A 26382-nucleotide genomic window follows, 5' to 3' on the forward strand; every position below is an offset into this window, starting at 1 on the left:
CACTTGGGCAGAAAAATAGGATTTTTTGTACTCACCGTAAAATCCTTTTCTCTGAAGTCCATGGACGGACACAGCTCCTTAAATCTTGACAAGTGGGTTATGTTCCCTGTTTACAGGAGAGGACTAGGCAGAAACATGTTAAATAGTTAAATACATGTTACATTAACAGAGTTGAACAGCCCCGCCCAGGGGGCGGTCCCTCCAGACATAACCCTCCTCACTGCAGCTTGCAGCCTCAGTTCGTAACAAGCAGTACAAACCTAAAAAGGAGGGGTGGGAGCTGTGTCCGTCCATGGACTTCAGAGAAAAGGATTTTACGGTGAGTACAAAAAATCCTATTTTCTCTTATCGTCCATGGACGGACACAGCTCCTTAAATCTTGACAAGTGGGACGTCCCCAAGCAGTGTCAAAAAACGAGGGGTGGGAAATATATCAGTAAAAACAATTTTAACTTCACCCCAAAACAAGCAGAGCTCCTCAACGGAGGAGGTGCAACTTTAAACAGCCGCCGGCAAAAACTAGCGGCTGAAAAAAACATCATAAGATGCACTCACAGCAACCATGTAAATTCTGGAAAAAGCGTGAACGGACGAGCAAATCGCCGCCTCGCACACCTGTGAGACCGACGCATGATGTCGGGAAAAAAAAACCCAGGAAGCACCAATTGCCCTGGTCGAAAGTGCCGTGACCGGAAAGGGGGGCCCGCCCTTAGGAGCATAGGCCTGTATGACGGCCTGCCCGATCCACCGAGAAATGGTGGTCGACGAGACCGCCAGGCCCTTTTGTGGACCAGACACCGACACAAAAGAGAGTCAGAAGCTCCGAAATGGAGCCGTAGTAGGCTGGTATACCCGCAAAGCGCGTACCACGCCTAAAGTATGAAAGGCCGAAACCTCCTTCGGAAGAAGGGAAGGTCGCGGGCGCACCATCACCTAATCCTTATGGGGGATCAAGCATGGCGGCTTGCAAGACAAGACCGCCAACTCAGAAACCCCTCTAACAGAGGTAAAGGCCACTAAAGGGGCCACCTTCTGAGATAGTGTCAAGAGAAAATCTCTCTGATGTTTCCAAAAGGAAGGTTCCTGAAGAACCGAGAGCACCAGAGTCAAAACTCATGGGGGAAGAGATGGGCCAAGAGGGGAAAGTATATGACAAACCCCTTGCACACAAAAAAAGGGGACCCACCAGGGAACGGGCCGCAAAAAGGCCACTAAAAGAACACAGCCAAGGCTGAAATCTGCCCCCAAACGGTGCTTTAAGCAATTTTTAGATCCAATCCAAGCTTTAAAAACAGCAGGACCCTGGACATTGAAAGTACGCCCGTGGACGTCACTTCATCCCTTCGCACCAAGAGAGGTGCGACGGTAGATCCTCCGGAAGAAGACTACGGTGCCCTGTTGAGATGACCGAGTCAGACAGACCCTGGTCACCTAAAGTCTGGCTTCCAATAACCATGTTAAGCAAGTCAGTGACTGTACAACAGGAGGAAGTATGGGACCTTGAGACAGGAACCTCCTGCCCTGGCAATCGCCAGGGTGCCTCCGCTACCAGGCGCCCGATATCAGCGTACCAAGGACGCCGAGATTAATCTGGAGCGATTAGAATCATCGGGATCTCCTCAGCATCCACTCTGTGGAGCGGCCGAGGAAGCAACTACCATGGAGGAATGGCAAAAAATCACCGATACAGACAACACAGGGCCACCAGCGCGACTGACGCGTCTGTACAAGATCACTAGACCTGGCCACTAACTGACACCCTTGCGGCGGAGACAAGCTGCCAGGAGATCCATGCCATGTGAGGCTCACCTCCTGCAAGGGAGCCGAAACACCCCAAGCACAAAGACCAGTCGCCCTGGTCCAGCATCTGGCGACTCCAGTAGTCTGCCTGCCGGCATACCTGATGGTAGACTGAAGCCACGGCCGTGGCGTTGTCCGGCTGAAACCAGATTGGTCGACCACAAGGAGAAGCATAGCCTGATCGCCTAAAATAGTAGGACAATGAACAGTAGACAGCACCTGGTATTCCCAGGCGGTCTTCCACCAGGCACTAGCCAGGCCCGACCCTGGGTAGCTACCGAGACCAGACACATTCAAGGAGGTGTGGTCATAGGTCCACGCAAGTCCAGCGACTCAGGGCCGACTGGACCCCCCAGTTTTGTGAACCTCCAGGTTCACAACCCGTGAGCTGGCATTCGTCGTAAACACCGACCACTGGAAGGAAGGAACAACTTCCCGGACCGAAGAGTCGGGAATCTCTGTCACCAACTCAGAGAGACTCTGACTAGGTGGCGCACAGGAATCTAATGATTTCAGAGACAAGAGATTTTTACCACCTGGACAGTAGTTCCACTGGAAAACCAGGGTGTGGAACTGGGCATACAGTACCACCTTGAAGGAGGCTACCCACAGACCCTGAACCAGCAGGCGCCCGGAGAGAAGACCGATTGCGTGATGCCAATACCTTCTCCGCAGACTGAAGAGTCTGCAATTTCTCCAGGGGAAGAAGGACCTTGCCACTGAGGAGTCTGGATCAACACTAGATACTCCAACGCTGAGTCGGAACCTAGTATGCCCATAATTTGAACCCTGGGTCGCACACATGTAGGGCAGGCTTGCTGCCACTGAGCTACACTTTCTGGCCTAAACGTTTAACATCCACCCGAATCTTCGGAGGGTCTGAATGGGAATAACCCATCCACTAGGTCGGAGACAGAAGCTGCTCTCAGAAGAAAGTCGTCAAAGTAGCCAATGAGGCAAAGCCTCGCTGTCCCAACAAAATTCAAATAAGTGCGAGCTCCTAGCTGAAAACCCATGGTGCTGACGCCAGATCAAAAGGGAGGGCCACAGGCTGACAGAGACCCTTCTCTCATCACGAAGCACAGAAAAAAACACTGTGACATGTGCAAAACGGGACATGCATGTATGCGTCCCTGATGTCCGAGGACGTCAGGACATCCCCCGGATGAAGCGCAGCTACCACCGAACAAATGGATTCCATGCGGAACTACCCGACGTTCACAAAGGTATTTAGGGCCTGAGGCCCATAGAAAACCCCAAAACTCTCGTCCTGCAGGAAAGGTAAAATTACCTTGCAGCTTAGCAAATCCCACACTGCCCAAGGCAGACCGACGTGCCGGGAGGGGAAGACACAAGGACAGAACTTTGTTCTGTCGATAGATGGAAACCCTATCTAGTACTCCGAAGAGACCACCTCGCAGACCCACTAGTCGGAGAGCAGGGAGGTTTCACTGAATTGTGAACCTGCAAGCCGCCCCTCCCACCTAGAGACAGGGAGGGAAGGCTATATACATTGGCAGGATTTGGGTGCCGGCGTGATCGGCTTATGCACCCAGGGACAGATTAGTCCCCCAGCTGGGCCTTTGACGGCCTGGGAGGGTTGCCCCTAAATAATACACACACATAGTGTGTATGTATATTATGTAGGTGTATGCACACATGTCTTTGGAGGAAACCGGAGTACCCGGAGGAAACCCACACAGACACAGGGAGCGACAATGCAAGCTCCAGGCAGATTGGCGTCAGTGTGCAGATTTGCGTCAGTGTGCAGATTCGAACCAATGACTCTTTTGCTGCCAAGTAATGGAGTTAAGCACTACACTACCGTGTGCATAAAACCATTCTGAAACAGACGCCCTGGATAACAAGGGCGCAGCATTCAATGAAGCATCACAGACCTATATGAGGCCCTGGACCAGCTGGTCCGCTAGGCTAATAACCTCAGCAAAGAGTCGGTGCTCCTCCACTGTCTGGTGCAAAATGCTCACTCTGTGAGTTGTATACAGCACTAGGGGTCAGGACTACTCCAAGATGGCCGCCGAGCGTTCAGAACGCGGCCACAGGAAAAAGGCCAGCACAATGTAAGCTGCGCCATAGCGTGGCTACGACAAAATGGGCGCCAATGGGAGTTTTCAATGTAATTGAAAAATCTCCCAAAAAATAGCGCCAGCGACCACTGAGACCCCAGTGTAGTGGCCACAATAGGCCGCAAGCCAGACCCCAGCATGGTAAACATGGAACGGGTCAGTACTTCGGATCTTCTATCAGTCAGATCCATAGAAGCAAGGGTTCCCGCCCAGCGGTGAGGGACTACAAAAGCCCTCAGTGGCTTTTCTCATTCCGCATCTCAGAAATTATCAAAGAAGGGCACAGAAGGAAAAAACCTACACAGCGGTCTGATTTGTGTGATCCAAAAAAGACCGAGCCCTCGGCGGAAACCCAGCTGCACTATGCAGCTTAGGAGAGTCCCTTGCAGCAGTAAAAAGCGCACCCATAAATGCCTTATTCTGCCTTTTTTTTTTTTTTTTTTTTAACTAGGTACCTAGTCCATGGCTCCATAACAGAGCATTCCCCAGGGGATAACGGGGGAAGGGGGCACTCTTTTACCGCCCGCCCGCAGTCCACCCCCACCCTGGCACAAACTGTGTCCAGGACTAACAATAAAAACTCTGTGGGAATCCCAGGTGCTAACACCTGCTGCCACCACCAGCATGTGGGGAAGGACCCAGATACTGACTCCAATATTTACATAGTGTGTATTATAATATGCACACCTGTCCATACAAATAGACAAAAGCTCCTAGAGCCCTATTCAGGGCCTCTCACCCACTTGCTGCGCTGACCAGGGGTAACCAGGGGACTCCCTCAGGAGGAGACTGCCCAGCGCTGTCTGTGAGAGGAAAAGAACCGTGAGGTAACTTTTGCAGGGACCTGTGTTTAAACAGGAAAAGCCTCCTAGGGCTGTTTTATTTAAGGATAAGACACAGATACAGCATAAAAAGCAAAACCGTTACAGGTGTCACCAATCAGTCAGCGTCTGCTGAAGTATAATCATAAACATCTGTGCTCATCACAGGGCGTTTTACCTCACAGGAAAGCCCAATACAAAAAAGAAAAAACACAGGCCAGATAACACAGTCCCCACAGGAAGGCCCCCTCCCCCCTGACAGCGGCAATGTTAGCAATGCAGCAAGGGAAAGGAGCAGGGAAGTAAGGGGAAGGGACCCCCGAACCCCAGGAATGCCCAGCTGTACCAACCCACCGAAGCAGGAGGGACTGTACTTACCCGTCCAAGCGAGGACTCGCTGACGCATTCCTGACAGAACTACAACCGAAATGGAGGTAGCTGTCGGCCCGGTCCACTGTGAGTGAGACAACACCACAGCCCAGTCATATGTGGACCTCGGAGCAAAGCTCACCGGCCACCTCAGGAGTCATGAGGTATGGCGTGGCAGACCAAGCCTCTTTGCAAAGGTGTGCCCACGCTTGCTGGTCGGACTGAGTAGACTACAAGGATCTATAATATCCAGCCTGTCTCTCAGCCAACAGTTGAAAGAAGATTCTTCAAGAAAAAGTAAAGTAAAATAAAATAAAATTTCTCCTCAGGGCGCTGGGCCCAAAGGGAGCCATACGTCCTTCTCCTTTGCTAGGCAGAACGAAACTGAGGCTGCAAGCTGCAGTGAGGAGGGTTATGTCTGGAGGGACCGCCCCCTGGGCGGGGCTGTTCAACTCTGTTAATGTAACATGTATTTAACTATTTAACATGTTTCTGCCTAGTCCTCTCCTGTAAACAGGGAACATAACCCACTTGTCAAGATTTAAGGAGCTGTGTCCGTCCATGGACGATAAGAGAAATTCCTTTACCTATTTGGGAATTGAAATTCCTAAAAACCTGTCAGATCTGTTTAGATTAAACTTCACCCCAATTTTAAAAGAATCTAAAGACGATCTCAAGAGATGGAACTCCTTAAATGTATCTTGGTTTGGAAGGGCCTCGTTGATTACGATGACAATTCTACCCCGCTTCCTCTACGTTATGCAAACGATCCCTATCAAACTCCCCCCCGCCTTTTTTGTCTCTTTTAGGCAAGCCTGCTCCTCTTTTATTTGGAGAGGCAAATCTCCAAGAATACGCTTCACGAAGCTGAATTTACCCAAACACAAGGGAGGGATTGCACTCCCTGACCTGCGTAAATACCACCAAGCGGCCCTTTTAGCGAGAATAGTGGATTGGAACAATCACCATTTAGTAAAGGACTGGGTCACATTAGAACACTCACAATTTATCCTACCAGTCAGAAATCTTCCGTGGATCCACCCGAAACATCACCCTCCAGCTGCCAAACGTCACCCTCTCATTGGCCCCACTTTAGAAATATTCCGTACCACATATAAGACGTCCTGCCCATCACCATGGCTAGGCCCTCTTACCCCGCTAAACAACAATCCTGACTTTCCTCCTGGGTTAGAATGAAACTTCTTCCCCAGAACTTGGCCTCACAGAGACAAACTGTTTTTGCACTTTTTTAAGTCTGGTACCTTGCTAACTAGAGAGGACTTAAATAGAAAATTGAAGTCGAATGTATTTTCACAATGGCAATACTTGCAAATCAAACACTTTTTGAATACGAAAGAGCATATCCGCATCTGGTCAAGACGCCCCACAGCTCTAGAAACCTTAGCCTCGCAAAACCAGCCTCAGAGGCACACTATCTCTATACTGTATAACTCACTGTTTGAGACCGTTGCTGACTTCTCCAGTGCGTCATGTCTGGCTTGGGAAAAAGATCTTAACCTTAACTTATCACGAACGGAGTGGGAAACCATCTTTATGCATGCCCACAAGGGCTCTCTAAATGTTGCCACACAAGAGTGTGGCTTTAAAATTGTAACCAGATGGTACAGGACTCCCACCTTGCTCCATAAGTTTTCATCCCAAATTTCTAACAAATGCTGGAGATGCGGTGACGGGGAAGGCTCGATGCTCCACATATGGTGGTCATGCCCAGAGATCCAGTCCTTCTGGAAAATGGTACATGAGACTATCATTGCAATCACCTCAGACGATCTCAGACTTGAACCGGCACAATACCTGCTACACCACAGCTCAATCCCCAGAAGGAGATACTTGAAATCCCTCACAATGTTCATGATAAACGCTGCTAGGCACTGTATCCCATGCCACTGGCGTTCAACTATTACGCCAACAAAGATAGAGTGGTTTCGCAGACTTATCAACATAGAGAGAATCGAAGAACTCATTAGCATTGCTCAGGAACGGATTATTACATTTAATGCGACTTGGTGCAAATGGCTTGAGTTCAAAAACACCCCAGAATTCAAAGCCTATAACTTGTAAATCCCCGACCTTTAGACCTGAGTGCTTCACGATAGATGGCTTTGCTGTTTTTCTTATCTTACACACAACATATGTCCTTTCTAATCGCTTAGCCCCCCCCCCCCTCCCATCTCAATCCTTTCCCTCCCCATATCCTTAATACTGGTACACAAATTAAAGAAGTTATGTCTCATACCAACACATCAAGCAAGCTTCAAACTGTTCCATATGCATAACGTTTGCACTATTCTTATTGTACTGTTCAGACCTTTAAAAGTTTCTGTACTATATAGTTCAATATTCTTTTTGTACACAAAATGTATATTTACATTGTCTTTTGCAATATTTCTGCCCAATGAAACTTTATGAAACAAAAACAAAAAATAATAATAATATAGCAATGTGATAAGTTGTGTAACCATAAAATGTCCATCCACAAATCGAAGCTTCCACAAGGGGATTATGCCGCGTACACACGATTGGATTTTCCGCTAGGAAAAAAATCGGATGGTTTTTCCAACGGAATTCCACTCAAGCTTGCGTTGCATTCACACGGTCACACAAATCTTGTCGGAAATTCCGACCGCCAAGAACGCGGTGACGTACAACAACAATATGTACGACGAGCTGAGATCAATGAAGTTCAATAGGCAGTTTGGCTCTTCTGATTGATTCTGAGCATGCGTGGTTTACAGTGCATCGGAATTGCATACAGGCGAACGGATTTTCCAATAGAAACTTTTTCCATCTGAAAAATACAGAACCTGCCCTCTATCTAAGTCCATTGGAAATTCCAACAGAAAAAGTCAGATGGGGCATACACACGGTCGGAATATTCGACAGAAAGCTTCCATCTGACTTTTTCCATCAGAAATTCCGACCGTGTGTACGCGGCATTTGAAGCAAAATCCAGCAGGAGCTACAGAGTATAAAAGAGAAGAGAGGCGCCTCTGAGGCCTCGTACACACGGCCAAGAAACTCGACGGGCAAAACACATCGTTTTGCTCGTCGAGTTCCTTGTGAAGCCGCCGAGGATCTCGGCGAGCCATATTTTCCCATTGCCGTCAAGGAAATAGAGAACATGTTCTCTTTTTGGCCCGACGAGATCTCCGTCGAAAAGTGTACACACGGCCGGGTTCCTCAGGCAAAAAAAAAACCCCAGCAAGCTTCTTGCTGGTTTTTGCCGAGAAACTTGGCCGTGTGTACGAGGCCTCAGTGTAGCAATATGTTGCTAAATGTTGTACCTTCATTAAATGTAACCATATTGCTACACTTAGAGGATCCTCTCTTCTCTTTTATACTCCGCTGTGGCATGATGATACTTGTATATCAAGTCAAAATTAATTAAAAAATGTTGCTTGTCTTGCAAAACGCTCTCAAACCAAGTTATTCTCTAACCAATGTTTTACTGTATACACAACAAAACAGAATCATTCATAATTGAACAGTTTTATTCAGTATTTAAAAAAACCAAAGTAGCATTTTCTTTTTAGTAAATACGCTGTTATAGTAAAGCCTGATATATAAAATTGTTTTTAAAATTGATGGGGTATTTTTTGGATAGAGTGAAGGATTATTACCCACCTCTGTCACATTTTTACTGCAGTCTGGGCCCTATTGTGGAGATTCACCCTCTCTATTTGTCCTGGTGAGCATTACCACTGAGATAGAAAGTAATGCAAAATCAATATATTTGAGTTGTCACTGGAAAAAGAGGTGAGGGGAAATCTTCCACCTGAATATCAGAGAGGGAATTTGGAGAGACTACCTCTCCCTTCTTGTTTTTGTTTTTTTTTCCAATAGAGGAAGTTAAAGTGGTTGTAAATGCTTTTTGAGTGACTTCTACCTATAGGTAAGCCTAGAATTTCTCCCAGCAGTTTTCTTGCTGGGAAAACCGGTCGTGTGTACGAGGCTTTAGAGGGAGAACACTTTAAATTTGTGTATTTGCCTTTTTCTTTCTTTACCTGTAGAAAAATGTAATCTCCTCATGAGCATATTGATCACTGAACTTAACAGGCTAAACATCTTCAACATGTTCAACTCAGACCCAAAATGTACTGGTATTTAAAATTGTACACCAATAAGGAAATAAACGTATGTAATGGTTGACTCTGTAATCAGTGCTGTATATTTATACAGTGGCAGCGCTGTGAGCAATTAGTGCAAAATGTTGAAAATCAAATTAGTGCATGAACCTAAAGAACAATGTGCTGACTTTAACTGGAAATGGCAAAATCTGGTGCAGCTGTGCATAGTAGCCAATCAGCTTCTCACTTCAGCTTGTTCATTTAAGAGCCCTTTCACACTGCCAGCGCCCGAAAAACGCAGGTAAAGAGCTGCTAAAACTAGCAGCGCTTTACCATTGTTTTTCGGGGGCTAGTGGCCAAATAAAGTGCCTGCGGGGGACAGAGGCACTTTGATTATTTATTTTATCATAATCCTTTTTTATTTTTTACACTGTTGATTTAATTTTGTATCACTTTTATTGCTGTTGCAAGGAATCTAAACATCACTGTAACAGTAATAGGCAGTGACAGGTATTTTTTATAGAGAGATCTGGAGTCTATAAGACCTCAAATCCCTCCTCTGCCCTTAAAAGCATTTAAAACACCAGGAACAATGTTTTCTAATTACATTTTTTTTAAATGGCGCCGTTGACATCCAGGTAAACCAGAAGTGATGTCAAGTCATTGCTTCTATCATAGCCAAGAGATGATCAATGCCAATCCAGTGAGACAGGAGAGCCAGAGAAAGCTGTGGAAGGCGTTGGAGGGGATTATTGTTCTGGTAATGCATGTTCCTTGCTAAAGAGAATTTATTTTTTATCTGTTTGTTATGGGTAGAGTTCCGCTTTAAGGATTTAGAGTTTATAGCGGTATGCGCTCACCAGCATTACTACAATACTTTCACCAGAAGGACCAACTAATATCTAAATAATCTCTCTTAGTGCTCTGCTGAGTGTGAAAAAAATACAGAATCCTTAAAGAACAATATACATGTTCATATAACATCCTTTGTAAAAATACATTATAACATGTGCCTGTATGAATTACAATATCTTTCTTGTTTGGATTAATTATTTTGGATTTACTCCTTAGATCTTCCTTGGCATCCACACTTTGAAGAGCTAAATACATCTGACCTAAAACTGAACACTGAGTCCAAAATACAAGCGAAAATTTCTGGATATTTCCCTGAGGATCTGACTGTGCAATGGTATAAGAAGGAGATGGGGACAGAGAGATTTGTTGCTGTTGATAGCGATAAATACAAGAGTGAAGTCAGTGAACACCAGAGACAGTCAGATAAGACATACAGCTGTACAGCCAGTCTGCTGTTCATCCCAACACTGCCAGAAGATCAGGGGTCAGAGTTCATCTGCAGAGTGCTACACCCCAGTCTGGAGCAGGACATACAGAGAAGAATAGGACCCCTACAAATTATGGGTACGTTTTCTACACTGACAACCAACAGCTCATATGCCGCGTACACACGATCGGTTAAACCGATGAGAATGGTCTGATGGACCGTTTTCATTGGTCAAAACCGATCGTGTGTGGGCGCCATCGGTTATTTAACCATCGGTTAATAAAAAGCCAACTTGTTTTAAATTTAACCGATGGATTCCTAACCGATAGAAAAAAAAAACGATCGTTAGTAGGCACAACCATCGGTTAAAAATCCATTGATGCTCAGAATCAAGTCGACGCATGCTTGGAAGCATTGAACTTCATTTTTTTCAGCACGTTGTTGTGTTTTACGTCACCGCATTCTGACACGATCGTTTTTTTAACCAATGGTGTGTAGGCGTGACGGACCATCAGTCAGCTTCATCGGTTAAGAATATTATAATGGCGGAGGCAAAAAATTCACACAGAATTCACAAAGCATTTCCAGTGACAACATAATTGATTCTGAGCCTGCAGCTTTAATCTTTTAAGTTAAAGGTGTTGTAAAGGTAAAAAAAAATTCCATTAATAGCTTCCTTTACCTTAGTGCAGTCCTCCTTCACTTACCTCATCCTTCCATTTTGCTTTTAAATGTCCTTATTTCTTCTGAGAAATCCTCACTACCTGTTCTTCTGTCTGTAACTCCACACAGTAATGCAAGGCTTTCTCTCTGGTGTGGAGTGTCGTGCTCGCCCCCTCCCTTGGACTACAGGAGAGTCAGGACGTACACACTGTCAAGACAAAATCTCCTCGTTCTCAAACGCGGTGACGTACAACACACACAATGGCAGGGGAAGTTTGATTCCACTGGCACAACCCTGTTGGCTGCTTTTGCTAATCTCATGTTACTGCGTGTGAGGCCTTGTACTCACGACCGGATCTGTGCGCTGGAAACTGTCTGCCCGACAGTTTCCGGCGTACAAGGCTGATTTGTGTTTTGTTCCGCTGGCGTGTACACACCAGCGGACCAAATTCCCGTCGTACCGGAACGCGTGCACGTAAACTACGTACGACGTCACTATAAAGGGGAAGACCAAAGTTAATGGCGCCGCCCTCTGTTCCTCTTTTGCTAGTTACGTGTTTGCTCGTGTTAGTGAAGGTTTGGTTAGAGCTGATTCGCGCTTCTCGGTCTCCAGGCTTTGACAGCGTGTATTCACGGGTTCAGTGCGTGTGCTTGCGGTAACGTAGTTGTCATTCGGCTATAGGCAAGCAGGTTGTTTCTGCTTTAGCAGTTGCATCCTGTGCGCTCGTATCTGTTTGTCACGCGTTTGTCGCAGGTAGTGCTGGATTTGCGAGTGCTTTCTGTTTCAGTGTGTTCTTGACTGACCAGCCGGCCGGTTTGAAGCCATGATGGAGCAGCAGCGTCAATTTTCGCGAGTTGGTGCTGTTTATGGGATGGCTGCTGGATATGTTCATTTGTCCAGTACTTTGGCCAGAAACAGGGGGCGGAGGCGTTTCTGGACCAAGAATTGGTTGCGCCAGCGTGACCAGTTCTCACATATGCCTCTGCTTAGGGAACTCCAGGAGAATAATCCTAATGACTTTAGGAATTTTCTCCGCATGACGGACCCCGTATTCAACCGTCTGCTGGATCTTCTGTCCCCCTATATCACGAGGCAGGACACTGTGATGCGCCAAGCCATCACGGCCGAGCAGAGGCTTATTGCCACGTTGCGGTACCTGGCGACTGGGAGGAGCCTGCAGGACCTCAAGTTCTCGACAGGCATCTCTCCGCAGGCGCTTGGGGTCATCATACCGGACACGTGTGCTGCCATCATCAAAGTTATGCATGAGGAGTATATTAAGGTAAGTTTCCTGGCTCTAATAATGTGGCCAACTAACTTTATTTTTATTTTCCCAGATATGCTGTGTGTTTAACTAACGTTACCTTTTCTCCCTATGCATGTTGATATCAGCTTTACATGTTTTATTCTTGGCCTACCTGCATATTTGTCCCTTACCCAATATTAACCTGTCCAGCATGCTATCCTAGGGACAAACCCACCTTGCCATTTTTTCAAACAGGACTTTTTGGTTTTTGTGTCCCCCCCTTCAAACTTTTATTGTCCCCATCAGAGGGCTGTGGAGTCTCTTAATGAAGTGGCCCTATATATTTCATTTCCCAAATTCTCCATGCACATTTTTCTAATGCAATTTTAATACTGTGAACTGTCACAAGGATGCTTGTAGGATGTATTTGTTACAAAGTACTAAATCTCTAATTTTGTTTGTCCCCACAGCTACCCTCCACACCACAGGAATGGCAGTCTGTGGCTTCCCAATTTGCCCAGCGGTGTGATTTTCCAAACTGCGGTGGAGCAATAGATGGGAAACACGTCCGCATTGTGCCCCCACCCCGCTCGGGGTCCTACTATTATAATTACAAGGGTTATCATAGTATTGTGTTGATGGCGGTGGTGTCGGCACAGTATGAGTTTCTATATGTGGACGTGGGGAAGAACGGCCGGATGTCTGATGGGGGAGTGTTCGCACGGACTGATTTCTATGATCGTCTCCAAGCTGGTGGTCTGGCATTGCCACCAGATGAAGATAATGTGGAAGGACTTCCGTTTGTGTTCCTAGCGGACGAGGCTTTCGGGCTTGGTCCTCACCTCATGCGGCCTTTTCCCCAGAGGACCCTCACCTCAGAGAGGAGTGTGTTTAATTTTCGGTTGGCCAGGGCTCGGAGGGTAGTCGAGAATGCCTTTGGGATACTCACCAACCGGTTCCGCCTGTTCAGGACATCGATACATCTGGCGGAATATAAATTGGACACCGTTGTATTTGCCTGCTGCATTTTGCACAACTTTTTACGCAGGCACTCCCAGACGTACCTACCCGACATCGGTTCTGAGGCAAGACTACCCTCAGATCCCCTTCCCGGGCTGGACACTGGTCGCGCTGGCTTGGCCCCCCAATCAGCTCGTGAGGTACGCGACAAATATGTTGAGTACTTCATGGGTCGGGGGGCCATTGCTATGCCAGATCATATTTCTTTCTAATTCGGCCCCCAAAGAAAGGAATATTCTAAAAAATAATAAATAATTAGACCATTGGACTTTATACAGTTGTTTGTCATTAATGCTTTTTCTCTTTTTCTGTCTTCCTGGTTCTCTAACTAACTTCTTCAATTGTAATGCATAATTGATTTCTCCACTTTTAGTAACTAACCACATTTTGCACAGTATTCACTCATCTACAAACAGGGTATTGAGTCTAGAAATAAGAAGCAACTCCATTTGTAAATGTTGAGGTCAAGTTTTTTTAATTTTTGCTTGTTCATGACCCCAAAAATAATTTTATATTTTTTTCATTACTCCCTGCTTTTGTACTTAGGAGTCTTCAAAAATTTTTTAAACTTTTTTTTTTTTTTCAGGTAATTCAACCAAAAATATTATGCAGATTATACATTTATTAACAAGTTCACTTTTTTTTTACTCAAATATAGTTAGATTTATTGTTTACATATATATATATATATAGATTATATTTGGTGGGGTGTTTACCGCCTTAAATTTTTTTTTGGCCATATTTTTTAGGCACAAAAAACAATAATTTTTTAACCATTTTTTTTGTTTTTGGTGTGTTTTTCTAAAAGAAAATTTTTAGGTGAGAATTTGGAGTCAAATCTCTACTTCACTAAATTCAGTGATTAGAGAGATTTATAATTCTATATATATATTTTTAAAAATTTTTGGCGTTGTTTATTCTTTATGGTCTAAACTTTATAGTATCCCAAAATGTTCAACATGGTCAAAAAGTAACAAAATCCAATTCCAAAAATATAAAAACTCACAACAGCAGTCAGTCATGGTGTGCTTTCACACTGGAACACGCCAAAATTGGAAGATACACACATTCAGTGCAAACTCGCCAAATGTCATTGGTTCAACAGACAAATGGCCACATGTGCTATCTGACATCATGGGTGATCAATGTCTGTGTTTTGTGGGAGCAAACCCTTCCTCTCAACTACTTGAGGATGGAGGAGGGGGTTGGACCCACAAAGCACAGACATTAGATATTCTGTGATGGCAGATAGCACATGTTGGCACACTGTGTGTGTATCTTCAAATTTTGGCGTATTCATTATTCAAACTGTAAAAATGTTTGTGGGGGCGGGGGATGGGCGGGGGGTGTTTCAGTCTTTGACACGGCCCATCATGTCAATAATGTTCTTAAAATTAGATTCGATGACCATCATTCTTTGCCGCATATTGTCCATTTCCGTGCTGCATTCCAAAAGGACATTTGTTACATTCTGTTCCATGAGAAACATCCTTTCACGCATATTGTGCATTTCAGTGCTGCACTCCATTACCTGCTGAATAATTATAGCAGCACTTGCACGTGAAAATATTGGCACACCATCCTCCTCCCCTAAAACAAAAAAAAAAAATGGCATTTACAATATTATTTTTCAATGAGGCCTATCTACATATGTTTTTTTGAATCAAGCTAGGGTGACACTGACCTGATGGGCTTCTCCTTTCCACCTCTTCGACATCTTCTATCACTCCTCCTTCTTCCACCACCTCCCCATCATCTTCAATCACTCCTCCTTCTTCCACCACTTCCCCATCATCTTGGACTCCTCCTTCATCCATCAATCCACCTTCTTTCAATTCGCCAAATTGTTCTTCCGCCACTTGCCCTTCATCTGCTATGACTTCTAAGTCCAAAATTACTTCTTCCTCCTCTCTTCCTTCCTCCTTTCTTCCTTCCTCCTCTCCTTCCACATCCTCCTCTCCTTCCACATCCTCCTCTCCTTCCACATCCTCCTCTCCTTCCACATCCTCCTCTCCTTCCACATCCTCTTCTCCTTCCACATCCTCCTCCTCCTCCACATGTTGAGATGGCAGATTTTGGCCTTGTCTGGCCCTCTCTGCCTCCTCCAAATGCTGGCGACTTCTTTCCCCTGAAATAAACCAAAAAAAATGTAGACTCATCAGCACACAGATATTGGAGAGCATAAATCGCACACATTGCTTAGAAGATGCTTTCATTTAGTTACTTTTATCTTTCACCAAACCTACATTTTGCAATTACTTCTATATGGCAAGCTCTGATCCTGCCCCTTTTTAGCAAAGTGACACACATGGATGTCCCCCCTAAACTGTATTTCTGGGAGACCCTACCAAAACCCATTTTTGATTTGGGGAGACACAGGTGCTCTGCATTGCAGATGTGAAAACATCTGCTTTATTACCATATTATTTCTAGAACTAGCTTTTACACAATGTTTACAAACAAAGTTTTTGGCCAGTGAGCCATGTCCAGGTGTGTTGTTCCTGGAATAACCGAGCCTTTCTGATAAACTATGTGATGTTACGTTGTTTACTAAGAACACTGTTTGTAAATATGTAGTTATTTATGTTCTAAAAAATAAATAACAACATGTCTTTAAAATTACAAGCAGGCCAAGGAGGCAGATGGTGAAATATACATGGCAACACATTATTGCAGACAATCACCACCCCCCCCCCCCCCAACCCCAATATATATTTACTTACTTTTACGCAGAATTTTAAGTATTTTCTTCATCTGATGTGGCTCCCTCAATTTTAAGTCTGACCAGCGTTTCCTCAGCTGTTCCTTGGACCTGGTGATCCCAAACATCCTCTGCATTCTCCTCGCCACCTTGTCCATAATATGTGCCTTTCGGCGGTTAGGGGTCTTGTATGGCCCTAATTCACCATCATAGTCCTTTTTTCGCATGATGTAAACTAACTCCACCATTTCCTGGAACCGCATATTAGTGGCTTTATATCTTCTTTTCCTTGATCGGGACGTCCCTGCCTCTGTCCCTTCACTTGTGGCATGAGAGCATCGTGCCCGCTCGTGTGACATCGCCATCTTTCCTTTCCCACAGAGATTATGGGCGTGGAAAAGATGAATTCTTACGCCATGGGCGGAGAAGAGGGCGGCGTTTAATACATACGCGGAGTGTAGAGAATGCAAACAACGTGTTTACGTCCGTTACGCGGAGAATCTTCGAGCGCATCCAGAACATACACAGTTAACGCCATATTTCCTAAACTCATTGATTAGGGGCCTCGCAAAGGTGACGAGGGCGGGGTTTCATAAATACGCGGAGTGTTTAAAAGGTTTACGCCGTGATTACGCATCTTACGCGGTAATTAGGCGAGCGTGAGAAACGAGGAGCGAGAGACAGGAAGGTAAGGAAATTAAAAATGTGATCAGCAGAGGCCTTGAAAATGTAGACACATGGGATGGGGGTTTGGGCTGTTGGTTGCACCCTTTTTAAGCTATTCTGTCTATGGGGTACCACAATGTTATTTTGGTATCCAAATGCTTTTGGACACCTCACAAAATAGAGATGTGAACAATGCTGTACCTCATTGACAAGTTTTTGAATGGTGTATTCAGATCAGGCAAAGTATTGTTCAAGTGTTGGTTGTACAGAGGTCATTAGGAAGTGTCTTTTATGTCATCCATTGTCAGGGGTATGAGATTTACACATGAAAGAGTGCCTAGATGAAAACTGTCATTTGTAAGCATTGTTTAATTTAATATATTTAAAATATTTACTGCAATGTGAACAATGGCTCTGCATCTAGCAAATCAATGTTTGGTACAAGCAATGCGGCCGAGCTGCCAATCATTGTTTAAACAAGAGAGACTGTGTTTGGAATTAGATATAGGTAATAAATTTGAAGACACATATTAGATCAAGGTCAACGCTGATCCTTTGGAATATTTATTTTTCTGTGGTTTATGTTTTTGTAATCTAGACTCAAAAAGAAATATAATTTTGCAAAAATTGCAATGGACCTCCTACAAAGCAAGGAATCTATAGAGGCCTTACTTCAAAAATACCAGGACACGCCCATCCTGTGGAATTCAAAACACTCGTTATATTGCAATAAAGAGGTACGAGCGGCAGCACTAGAAGAGCTAGCAAATTATATGCAAACTTGGGTGCCAGGATGCACTGCCAACATGGTGAAGGATAAACTTGCCAACCTCAGAAGCACATACAGGAGAGCATACAAAGCTAATAAAATCAAAAAATCGGGAGCAGCAGCAAGACAAGCAAAGGAACCCAAACTGTGGTATTATAAACAGATGGCTTTTTTGCGGGACGAAATGGAAGGCAGGAAAACGATGTCCAGTCTTTCTTCCAACCTTTCCTCCATGCTACCTTCCAGCGGACATTCCCCAGATGACCACAGCCCTGCAGAGTCGGAGGAAGAGGGCCTGGCTGACAGAGATGCAGATCTGCCACCCTTCGATGAGGAGGTATAGTAGTTTCCTCTATATTTATGGCGTAAATAATTCTTGGTGGATTAATGATTAGATATTGTAAAAAAAAAACCAAGCTGGAAAAAAGCAAACAAAAAGGTGTACAGACAAATAGGTGTCAGGGATGACAACTGCAGGGGTCAGAAGTAGAGTGTATTCAAGTAATAATGAACAGAAAATACTGAACGAAAAACATGAAAATGAGTGTGGTTTTATTTAGCGAAATTGTAAAAAAATTCTTTTTTTTTCCACACAGGAAGAAGAGATCAGCCAGGAGGTGGCAGATCCTCAGGTGTCTGTCAGCCAGGAGGAGGCCGGGGTCAGTGGCAGCCAGGAGGAGGCCGGGGTCAGTGGCAGCCAGGAGGAGGCCGGGGTCAGTGGCAGCCAGGAGGAGGCCGGGGTCAGTGGCAGCCAGGAGGAGGCTGGGCCCAGTGGCCTGCAGCAGGTCCACCCGGCCAGGAGAACCACCACCAGCCAGTCTTCTCCCCCCCAGGTGAGGCCATCAGGCCGAAGGAGGCAGTTGAGGCCTGTGGAGGAGGCAAGCCTCCGCATGATCCAGGAGGCAAGCGCCATCATGAGGGCCCCCCTCAACCGCACAGAGGCCTTCAGTGCCTCATTGGCCCATGATTTAAATGAAGGGGAGGAGGACCAGAGAAGACTGGCAAAGGCCCTGATGAACCAGGTCCTTTGGTGGATGCAGAGGGGCCTGCTGACCCCAGACACTGGGCTATGTGACCCGGCCCGGCTTGCGGAACACCATCCTCCTGCTGCCACATCAACCCCACCTGCAAGACCCCGTGTTCGATCCGCTGGAAGGCTGCCTGGAGGGAAGGCTGGAAAGAGGAGGAAACGTTGATTTTCTGCCTTCCATTTCCTTCCACATAAAGGACATCTTGTTTGTACTACCACAGTTTGGGTTCCTTTGTTTGTGTGCTGCTGCTTCATATTTTTGTGTTTGGCTCCTGAGGCTTGGAAGTTTATCCTTCACCATGTTGGAAATGCAAGTTTGCATATAGTTTGCTATCTATTCTAGTGCTGCTGTTCTTTTTATTTTTTGTGATGACATTTGCCTGAATAAAAGGCCTTTTGCTTTCATTTGAAAACATGTCTATTGTTTGATATACTGTGGGGATTATTAGGCAGCAAACCTTTAATAAATATACAATGGGTAATTTACAAAGGACACACTCCTTGGGGGGGGGGGGGGGACATTTGGTGTGCCAACATGGTTTAATATTCTCTAATGAAACACCAACAAAAAAAAAAAAAATTTAAAAAAACATGTAAAAAAAAAAAAGTTTAAATGGTGACATAACTAGAAACAAAAAAAGAAATTAAAAAAATGCACATTCCTTTACAAAAATGACTACTCTAAATTATGGAGGACCACCAACCAAAACACACGTCTGGCATAGAAAACATTATTAAAGGATTACATCACAAGCAAGAAATGTGACATTTCAGTATGGGACAACTCTATTGAAATTGCATCAGCAAGAGAACGGGGTTATTCTAGCAAGAGAAGAATTAATAAAACGAGGCTTTAAAATGAGGTTTAGTGCGCCTTTTTAAGACATTGTTCTCTTGCTAGAATAAAAGGTTTCTAATGACGAATGTGCCATATCCCAAAGAAACGCGAGTTTTACCTGAACGAGCGCTCCCGTCTCCTCATTTGGACTGAGCATGCGCGGGGTTTTTGTACGCTGCTTTTGTGTACAGACGACCGAACATGTCTGACGGACACGATTCCAGCAGACTGTTTTAAAGCAAGACCAGGAAACAGTTGTTCGTTGGAAAACGGTCTGGCCGACGATTGTTTGCTGGAATTCTGTACGTTACTGCCTACACACGAACGAACATGTCCGCTGAAACTGGTCCGCGGACCAGTTTCAGCAGACATGTTTGGTCGTGAGTACGAGGCCTGAAGTAAAAGTTTGGTAGGAGACGATTGCACTTTTCAGTCTGTTACAGCGTGAAAAATGTGCTATCTCCATTACAAATGCTACTTTTACTGAAGGTGCGCTCCCGTCTCATACTTTATTCTGAGCATGCGCAGGTTTCTTAGCATACACACGATCGAGTTTCTCGTCGAAAACCAGCCCGACGAGCAACACGACGAGGAAATTGAGACTCCCGTCGAGGAAAAAGAGAACTTGTTTTTTTCTCGTCGAGTTCCTCGACAGTTTCCTCGATAAAAAACGTACACACGACCGTTTTCCTCGGCAAAAAAGCTCTCCCACCAAGTTTCTTGATGGATTCTGTCGAGTTTCTCGGTCATGTGTATGAGGCCTCACAGTGTGGAGTTACAGACAGAAGAACAGGAAGTGAGGATTTCTCAGAAGAAATAAGGACATTTAAAAGCAAAATGGAAGGATGAGGTAAGTGAAGGAGGACTGCACTAAGGTAAAGGAAGCTATTTAGGAAAAAAAGTGTTTCCTTTACAACCCCTTGGCTACCTGAATCCTGAGAATTGTCCAGAACTGTCACAATGTATGTTTGATTACACATACAATGCATTTGGACTTAAAGCTGAAATTTACATATGGCAATTTTTACATAGATCCATTGGTCCAGCTTGGACCAAGGTAAGTATGTACAGTATACTATACCATAGCTGTGGGGTCCCCATGGCACAAACATACCTACATTGGTCCAAATTGTCATACCTGGAGTTCTAATTCTAAGAATATTTAAAGCCAAACCTTTTCCTTTTTAGTTCTGGGTGGATAACGGTTAAAGTTCCTGTCAGGTTTTTTTGTTGTTCCATTAGGAAGATTTTCCTTTACTTACTTTTCTAGAGACTCAACTGGAAGTGAACAGAAATCCCTCCAAAGTGAAGGCAAATCCCCTCTTAAAATGATTGTAAAGGTTTGTTTAAAAAAAGAAAAAAAATTAACAAACATATTATACTTACCTCCCCTGTGCAAGGGTTTTGCATAGAGTGGCCCTGATCCTCCTTTTCTGGGGTCTCCCCACGGCGCTCCTCACTCCTCCTCTTCTCGAGTGCCCCCACGGAGAGCCGCTTTCCATGGGGGCACTCGTAGTCCTGCAGACACAGACAGCAGGACTCGGCCCTGCCCCCAGCTCCTGTGTAATTGTATTTGATTGGCAGCAGGGGGAGTCAATGGCTCCGGCTGCTATCAATCTATCCAAAAAAGATTTTTTTTATATAATCTTTATTTTTCAAAAGAAGTTTTTGCAGAAGAAAAACAGACATACATATAGTCGGCCAACATGGCCCGGCAAATGAAATATAACAATCACATTGCATGGCAATACTGATCCTGTCTCAGGCATTCAAGTAAAACACTGTGGCAAACAATACCTCTAGGGCATGCCCATATCTGGAAGCGCAGCCGGGGGAATGGTAAGCATCATTTATAGTGCACATTATAAACCTATTCCATCATGGGTCACCCCACTTGCGCCACCCAGGCACACCCCAGTGGGAGGCAGCACCCTCCACTTAGTCAAAAATGAACAAGACCGGCCTTCGAGAGTTAAACCCTCGTGCAATGTGGGAACAGGGAAAGGGGAACACAGAAATGGATCTTAAAGATAAAGGAAGAGGTTGGGGGGGGGGGTAGTTCCAAAAAAGATTTGAGTCAGCAGTTGGAGCTGCTGTGCTCGTCCCCGTCGCTGGAATGAACGGCTCAGGCAAGAAAAGGGGGGGCTCTGGGGGGGTGCTGCAGCACAAAAGGTTTTTTACCGTAAATACATAGAATGCATTAAGGTGAAAAACCCTGAGGGTTTTTGACTCCTTGAAGCTCCCCACACACATCTGATTTAGATCTACCCACAACTATGTAGTGGAGTGGTCTGTCTGATTGGATACAAATTAATTAGCTAGATTAGGTAGGTTCTCTTATTATATTGTTTTGGAAAATTTAAAGTTGATTGTATAAAATTTGTATGGCCAGCTTGTAACATGCATGGTGATTCTCAGACAGCTGTCACCAGAACAAGTGTTTAGTGAGAACTATACAATGTTGGGTTTTCCATTACTTCCTGTACCACAGACAATGGTCACCAGGACAAACAGGGAACAAGACAACAACAAAGAATCAAATGCCAGAGGTTCTAACACTTCACTGGCTTATCCAAAACCAAAAAAAAAAAAAAATGAGTTAAGGCTTTAGACACTATTGTATTACACACTGCAGTTGTCTGTTATACTGTAAACCGGTAATCTTTCTTGTATTTATGTCTAGTGGCTCCGCAGATGATAGAGCCGGTGAGATTCTCCCTCAGTGATTCAGGAGAGGTAAGATGTTCGCTGACTCTGAAGAGATTCTACCCTCCGGACATAAAGATCAGATGGAGAGCAGGAGAATCACAAACCAAGCTAATGTCTGACAGCAGATTAGAAGAGTCTGCGGATGGTGAAACATTTGATGTTACCAGTGTGTGCACATTGCCCTGGCCTGTCTGCTTTCCTGTCTATGTCACCTTGGAGCATCAGTCAGCAAAAGAACCTCAGAGTATTATACTGAATCCATCAGGTAATAATTGAGTACAGCATAAGATGGTGTTTGTACAAAAGAACATCCTAGTTAATAATATCCATTATTGGTGTCCGTGGGAGAAATGTTGCTCCATTGTTGGTGTTAGATAGATGGCAGAATAGTGTCTCGTATTAGAGGAGGGATTAGTGCCCCAAGGGCCAGATAAAGGCAAGCAAAGGGCTGCATCCAGTTTGGAGACCCCTGCCTTAAAGCATTTTATATAGCACATTGCTTGTGCTATGTAATTTGTCCCCCTGTATCATATAAAATACCTGGCTGATCCTGCCTGGTTCCACCCTCCCCGCTCCTCCAGTCGCAGCTCTGCTCTGTCTTCCTCCCCCCCCACCTCCCTGCCTGTCAGCTGTTTCAGTGTCGATCTGCTACCCTTCCCTTCCCGCTGCTAAAAAAACTATGATATGATCATACAATCCCCTCTGTCAAATAAGAACATGTGCCCCACTGCATGTGTTTTAAAAAAAATATGCTGATTTCTACCCTATTTTAGAGCGCTTCCCGGTGCTCATGTGACTGCTCGCCTCTCTCCTCACGGCTGACGTCAGCAGGAGTTATCGGCCCCTCCTGCTGTAGCTGTCAGCCCAGGAGAGGAGAGAGGTGAGCAGTCATGTGAGCGCCGGGAGATGCTCTAAAATAAATAAATCTTCAACACGTTCAACTTAGATCCAAAATTTACTGGTATTTAAAAGTGTACACCAATAAGGAAATAAATGTATGTAATGGTTGACTGTATTCAGTGCTGTATATTTATACAGTGGCAGCGCTGTGAGCAATTAGTGCAAAATGTTGAAAATCTAATTAGTGCATGAACCTAAAAAAAAAATGCTGACTTTAACTGGAAAGGGCAAAATCTGGTGCAGCTGTGCATGGTAGCCAATCAGCTTCTCACTTCAGCTTGTTTATTTAAGAGCCCTTTCACACTGCTAGCGCCCGAAAAACGCCAGTAAAGCGCCGATAAAACTAGCAGCGCTTTACCATTGTTTTTCGGGCGCTAGTGGCCAAATAAAGGGTTAAAAGTGCCCGCGGGGGGTGGAGGCACTTTAATTATTTATTTTATTATAATCCTTTTTTCTTTTTTACACTTTAATTTTGTATCACTTTTATTGCTGTTGCAAGGAATCTAAACATCATTGTGACAGTAATAGGCAGTGACAGGTATTTTTTTTATAGATAGATCTGGAGTCTATAAGACCTCAAATCCCTCCTCTGCCCTTAAAAGCATTTAAAACACCAGGAACAATGTTTTCTAATTACATTTTTTTTAAATGGCGCCGTTGACATCCAGGTAAACCAGAAGTGATGTCAAGTCATTGCTTCTACCATAGCCTAGAGATTATCAATGCCAATCCGGTGAGACAGGAGAGCCAGAGAAAGCTGTGGAAGGCGTTGGAGGGGATTATTGTTCTGGGAATGTATGTTCCTTGCTAAAGGGAATTTATTTTTTATCAGTTTGTTATAGGTAGAGTTCCGCTTTAAGGATTTAGAGTTTATAGCGGTATGCGCTCACCAGCATTACTACAGTACTTTCACCAGAAGGACCAACTAATATCTAAATAATCTCTCTTAGTGCTCTGCTGAGTGTGAAAAAAATACAGAATCCTTAAAGAACAATATACATGTTCATATAACATCCTTTGTAAAAATACATTATAACATGTGCCTGTATGAATTACAATATCTTTCTTGTTTAGATTAATTATTTTGGATTTACTCCTTAGATCTTCCTTGGCATCCACACTTTGAAGAGCTAAATACATCTGACCTAAAACTGAACACTGAATCCAAAATACAAGTGAAAATTTCTGGATATTTCCCTGAGGATCTGACTGTGGAATGGTATAAGAAGAAGATGGGGACAGAGAGATGTGATGCTGTGGATGACAATAAATACAAGAGTGTAGTCAGTGAACACCAGAGACAGTCAGATAAGACATACAGCTGTACAGCCAGTCTGCTGTTCATCCCAACACTGCCAGAAGATCAGGGGTTAGAGTTCATCTGCAGAGTGCTACACCCCAGTCTGGAGAAGGACATACAGAGAAGAATAGGACCCCTACAAATTATGGGTAAGTTCTCTACACTGACAACCAACAGCTCATATGCCGCGTACACACGATCGGTTAAACCGATGACAATGGTCTGATGGACCGTTTTCGTCGGTCAAAACCGATCGTGTGTGGGCGCCATCGGTTATTTAACCATCGGTTAATAAAAAGCCAACTTGTTTTAAATTTAACCGATGGATTCCTAACCGATAGAAAAAAAAAACGATCGTTAGTAGGCACAACCATCGGTTAAAAATCCACGCATGCTCAGAATCAAGTCGACGCATGCTTGGAAGCATTGAACTTCATTTTTTTCAGCACGACGTTGTGTTTTACGTCACCACATTCTGACACGATCGTTTTTTTAACCGATGGTGTGTAGGCGCGACGGACCATCAGTCAGCTTTATCGGTTAAGAATATTATAATGGCGGAGGCAAAAAATTCACACAGAATTCACAAAGCATTTCCAGTGACAACATAATTGATTCTGAGCCTGCAGCTTTATTCTTTTAAGTTAAAGGTGTTGTAAAGGTAAAAAAAAAATCCATTAATAGCTTCCTTTACCTTAGTGTAGTCCTCCTTCACTTACCTCATCCTTCCATTTTGCTTTTAAATGTCCTTATTTCTTCTGAGAAATCCTCACTTCCTGTTCTTCTGTCTGTAACTCCACACAGTAATGTGAGGCTTTCTCCCTGGTGTGGAGTGTCGTGCTCGCCCCCTCCCTTGGACTACAGGATAGTCGGGACGCCCACTAAAGCCGCGTACACACGATCAGTCCATCCGATGAGAACGATCTGAAGGACCGTTGTCATCGGTTAACCGATGAAGCTGACTGATGGTCCGTTGCGCCCACACACCATCGGTTAAATAACCGATCGTGTCAGAACGCGGTGACGTAAAACACAATGACGTGCTGAAAAAAATGAAGTTCAATGCTTCCAAGCATGCGTCGACTTGATTCTGAGCATGCGTGGATTTTTAACCGATGGTCGTGCCTACTAACGATCGGTTTTGACCTATCGGTTAGGAATCTATTGGTTAAATTTAAAGCAAGTTGGCTTTGTTTTAACCGATGGTTAAATAACCTATGGGGCCCACACACGATCGGTTTTGACCGATGAAAACAGTCCATCAGACCTTTGTCCTCTGGTTAACCTATCGTGTGTACAAGGCCTTACACACAGCTCCTTTCTCTATCTGTGTTAGATTTTAAATGTATTAATATTTTTATGTGATAAATGTTTCTGAATCATTGATTAAACATGGTGGTTTGAGGACAAGGTCAGTCACAGGATGACACTACATCTGTCGTAGGCTTCATGTATTTTAGGAGACCTACGTCAAGACAGTGGGTGGAGATGTTACTTAACAATACACAAGTGGGTGTTACGTTTATCACCAACCTTCTTTGGAGCTAGTCTAATTATGCTTAGCTTGGCTTTTAAACCTGTATAAGTATCCATGTGGTGTGCATAGTTAGGGAGGGACCTCAGGGTCATCCGACCCGACAGGAAGATGGAGGTTGGAACCCAACCTGCTGGAAGGAACCTTTCCCAGCAGACAGACGTACCATCGTAACATCTATTTCCTCCGTCTTTTAACTTTCTGAAGTACCATCCTGCAATGATGTTTTACCAGCTGTAACAATGTAAGCATTGACTGTTTGTTTGCTGTCCTATCTTTGGAAGAATAAACATCGTATAATGAAGGAAACCTGAGTCTGTATATTGGGAACGAAGCGCCTAGAGAAGGAGAGTTTTGACATATCGCATGACACGTGTTAGAAAATGTCCCCTCTCTTTCTCCCTCCCACATTTAACAATCTGCAACATAGAGAGCGTCCTGACTCTCCTGTAGTTCAAGGAAGGGGCGAGCACGACACTCCACACCAGGGAGAAAGCCTTGCATTAGGCCTCGTACACACGACCGAGGAACTCGTCGGAAAGGACACATGGTTTTCCT

The 26382-nt window shown here is 44.6% G+C and overlaps 1 protein-coding gene across 1 annotated transcript in view; it reads left to right on the top strand.

The window, feature by feature from the left end:
• The window catches only part of LOC120944352, a 142745-nt gene that overhangs the window by 23370 nt on the left and 92993 nt on the right, over positions 1–26382 (top strand). The window contains exons 11-14 of the mRNA XM_040358403.1: positions 9109–9198; positions 10237–10584; positions 22065–22355; positions 24092–24439. Coding sequence (XP_040214337.1) covers positions 9109–9198; positions 10237–10584; positions 22065–22355; positions 24092–24439 — 1077 coding nt within the window. The remainder of the gene's footprint in view (positions 1–9108; positions 9199–10236; positions 10585–22064; positions 22356–24091; positions 24440–26382) is intronic.

This window comes from Rana temporaria, chromosome 6, assembly GCF_905171775.1.
Source record: "Rana temporaria chromosome 6, aRanTem1.1, whole genome shotgun sequence".
Classification (NCBI taxonomy): domain Eukaryota; kingdom Metazoa; phylum Chordata; class Amphibia; order Anura; family Ranidae; genus Rana; species Rana temporaria.